Raw genomic sequence first — 2,881 nt, 5'->3', positions numbered from 1 at the left:
CCACCACCACCACCACCACCACCACCATCACCACCACCATTACTATTTCTATCACCTCACCACCACCATCTCCTCCACCACCAACCACCTCCACCACCACCACCACGACCATAACCACCACCGCCACCACCACGACCAGCCTCACATCACCAAACAAGCTCTAGAATGAGCAGCAGAGGCTCCCTGGGCTTCAGGTTGCATCCATCTCCTGGAACCTCTAGTGCCCAGAATCCGAGAGGAACTCCAGGAGAGGGGCCTTCTCGTCACCCTGATCATCGCTGCTCTCACTCTCCAGAGTTGACCAGGCAAAGGTGGCCCGAGGGTGGGGTGGGTGATGACTGACCTGCAGGTACTGATGCCACACTCCCCGCTTGGGTAGCTGCTGTCCCAGTCTCCACTGCTCGTGGTGCTCGATGGGCCAGGGGAGCGGGACCCCGAACTGCTGGGGAACTCAGAGATGTGAGGGAAATCCTGCAAAGGGGAGGAGATGGGTGAGTGGCAGAGACCCAGGGGCTGAAAGTGGGGTGGGGATTCTCTGTGCTTAAGGATTCTCAGATTCTAACGAGATACCTGCTGTGGGTGATACTAAATTTACAGTGTGTCCACATGGAGGGTGGCCTCCTTGCCCAGTAGGGCACCTTTTGAAAGGTCCTTGTCTTTGCTTCTTTGAGGGTAAAGGACTACGCCTTTGGGAGTTTTCCCTTCTAATCTGTAAAATGAGTTTGTTGGGCTGGCTGCCCTCCAGAGCTGCGTGAGCCCTGCAACAATTTCTGCGGAATAATCAGTGAGAGTCAAGCCTCCAAAGCTTTGGGGAGACCCAGTGGCCAAGAGAGAAGCCACAGTGCCCTTAGCCTCTGGGGTCTGGCAGAGAAGAGGGCTGAGGATAAGAGAAGGGGGGCCTGGAATAGCCCAAGAATGGACATGGCGACTTGGCGATCAGAACATCTCAGGTAAGGTGTGCTGGATTCATCATAGATGCGGCAACTGAGGCTCAGGAAGGGAAGGAACTGAGGCAGAGGCTGCACAGTTGGTCAGAGTAGGGATTGTTGTTGTTAAGTGCTGTCGAATACGACACATAGTGACACAGAGACACTATGAACAAAAGATCTGAACCCTGTTCTATAACTATTGTTTCTCTAATAAGCAGGACTAGGGTTTGAAATACCAGGCAGCCTCCCTTCTAAGCACAGGCCGTTTAAGGGCCTGTTCCCACCTTTCCCTTGCTTACCTGCGGCCCTGAAGGTGAGGGGCTCATAGCCAGCTGCACCTGGAGTGCCATGGGGGTGGGCAGGACGGGGGGCTGGGGAGCTGGCGACATGCTAACAGGTGGGCTGAGAAGGGCGCCCTGTGCATGGGGCGGCAGTGGCAGCTGCTGGTGCAGAGGAGGGTTGAGCGGGAAGGAGGAGGGCGGCGGGGATGACGCGCTGAGGCCCGACAGCAGCGACTTGGAGCCCAGCGTCCGGGCGAGGCTTGCGGGAGAGGCCCCTCCGCGGAAGGCCTGTAGGTCCGACGGTGTCAGGAAGGAGGCCAGGCCTGGCATGGCATACATGGGCTGCTTGGGGGGTAGCATTTTGGCTGGCGGGTTGGCCTGTGGACTCTTGGTTTCCCCCTGGTCTGGGGGGCTCTGCAAGGAAGCGGAAACCCATCAATCTGGAGAAGAGGGAGAAGTGAGAACTGGGCCCGTAATAACAGGCGCTTCTGCAGCCCCCTGGCATGGCCTCTGGGGGTAGCACTGAGGACAGACTAAAATCATGCAGCAACCTCTGGACACCTGGCTGGTGGTGCAAATGACCAATGTGCTGGCTGCTGGATTCTGGGTGGGGGGCCCAGGCCCCTGGCTTCAGCTGCTTCCCAGGCCCCCAGGACAGCAGCTCTGCCCCTGTGGCTTTTGATGCCCAATTCTTCTACTCTAACTGTGGAGTGAACCCACTTTCTAGTCCTGGCAGGCCCCTGGGTGTGCCAACCCTGCCCACTGGTAACAGCATGTACAGGGAACAGAACGCTGTCTGTCTTGAGCCGTCCCTGTGAAGGGCTGTGGATCCTAACAATGTGCTCCATGTGGGTTTCACGGGCTCATTTTCAGGAAGTCTCCAGGTCTTTGCTCCTAGTCTGTCTTGTTTGGAAGCTCTGCTGGAAATGGTCCAACATGCCAGGAGCACACAGTGCACCACTAACAGATGGGTGATAAGCCCCGTACATGGTGCGCTGACCAAGACATGAAATCAGGTCTCCCGCACCCTCAGGGAAGAATTCCCCCACTGTCCCATCACCACCCCTGCCTCGGGCTGTGCCTGTGGGCCCTGCTGCCTGCTGCATCCCTCCAGAGGCCCCACACTAGCAGAGCTCTCAGGGGGATTCTGGGGTTACCTTGGAGACGAGGCTGGCCCTGTAGGCTGCCAGAGCCTTCAGATACTCCTTCTTAGCGGCTTCTGTCTTCCTCTTGTAGGCCTGCAAGAGCCGAGAACAGGCCACAGTGGGGAGAGTGTCATGGAAGAGAAACAACATGGGGACCCGGGGTGGAAGGTCTGCGGGGTGTGGACTCAAGAAACAAACCTGAACGAGGGTGAGGGGACCCAGAGCCCAGCATGGGCCCCTCTCTGGGAATATCGAGGAGCCCTACGAAGGCAGTGTAGAGACAGGCCTTCTCCCAGTTCTCCACCAAGGAGCTGTAAGTTCGTGGGCAACACGTCACCTCCCTGGGCCTCTAGGCCACCACATCTGGTTATGGACCAACACACGTCACCTCTCTGAGCCTCTAGGCCACCACATCTGGTTATGGACCAACCCACGTCACCTCTCTGGGCCTCTAGGCCACCACATCTGGTTATGGACCAACACACGTCACCTCTCTGGGCCTCTAGGCCACCACATCTGGTTATGG

General features: G+C 57.7%; 1 protein-coding gene across 2 annotated transcripts in view; it reads right to left on the bottom strand.

Moving 5' to 3' along the window:
• Positions 1-2,881, bottom strand: part of TOX2 (TOX high mobility group box family member 2) — a 114,872-nt gene that overhangs the window by 2,122 nt on the left and 109,869 nt on the right. Inside the window, exons 5-7 of one of the 2 annotated variants that reach the window (XM_006881541.1) lie at positions 2,368-2,448; positions 1,229-1,624; positions 344-471 (exon numbers count right to left, since the gene is read on the bottom strand). In XM_006881541.1, coding sequence (XP_006881603.1) covers positions 344-471; positions 1,229-1,624; positions 2,368-2,448 — 605 coding nt within the window. The remainder of the gene's footprint in view (positions 1-343; positions 472-1,228; positions 1,625-2,367; positions 2,449-2,881) is intronic. The other variant, XM_006881540.1, reaches the window with a different exon arrangement.

This window comes from Elephantulus edwardii, unplaced genomic scaffold (assembly GCF_000299155.1).
Source record: "Elephantulus edwardii isolate Elephantulus edwardi_28Jun2011 unplaced genomic scaffold, EleEdw1.0 scaffold00015, whole genome shotgun sequence".
Classification (NCBI taxonomy): Eukaryota; Metazoa; Chordata; class Mammalia; order Macroscelidea; family Macroscelididae; genus Elephantulus; species Elephantulus edwardii.
Note: the sequence above shows the minus strand (reverse complement) of the source record. Positions and strands in the feature narration are given on the sequence as shown.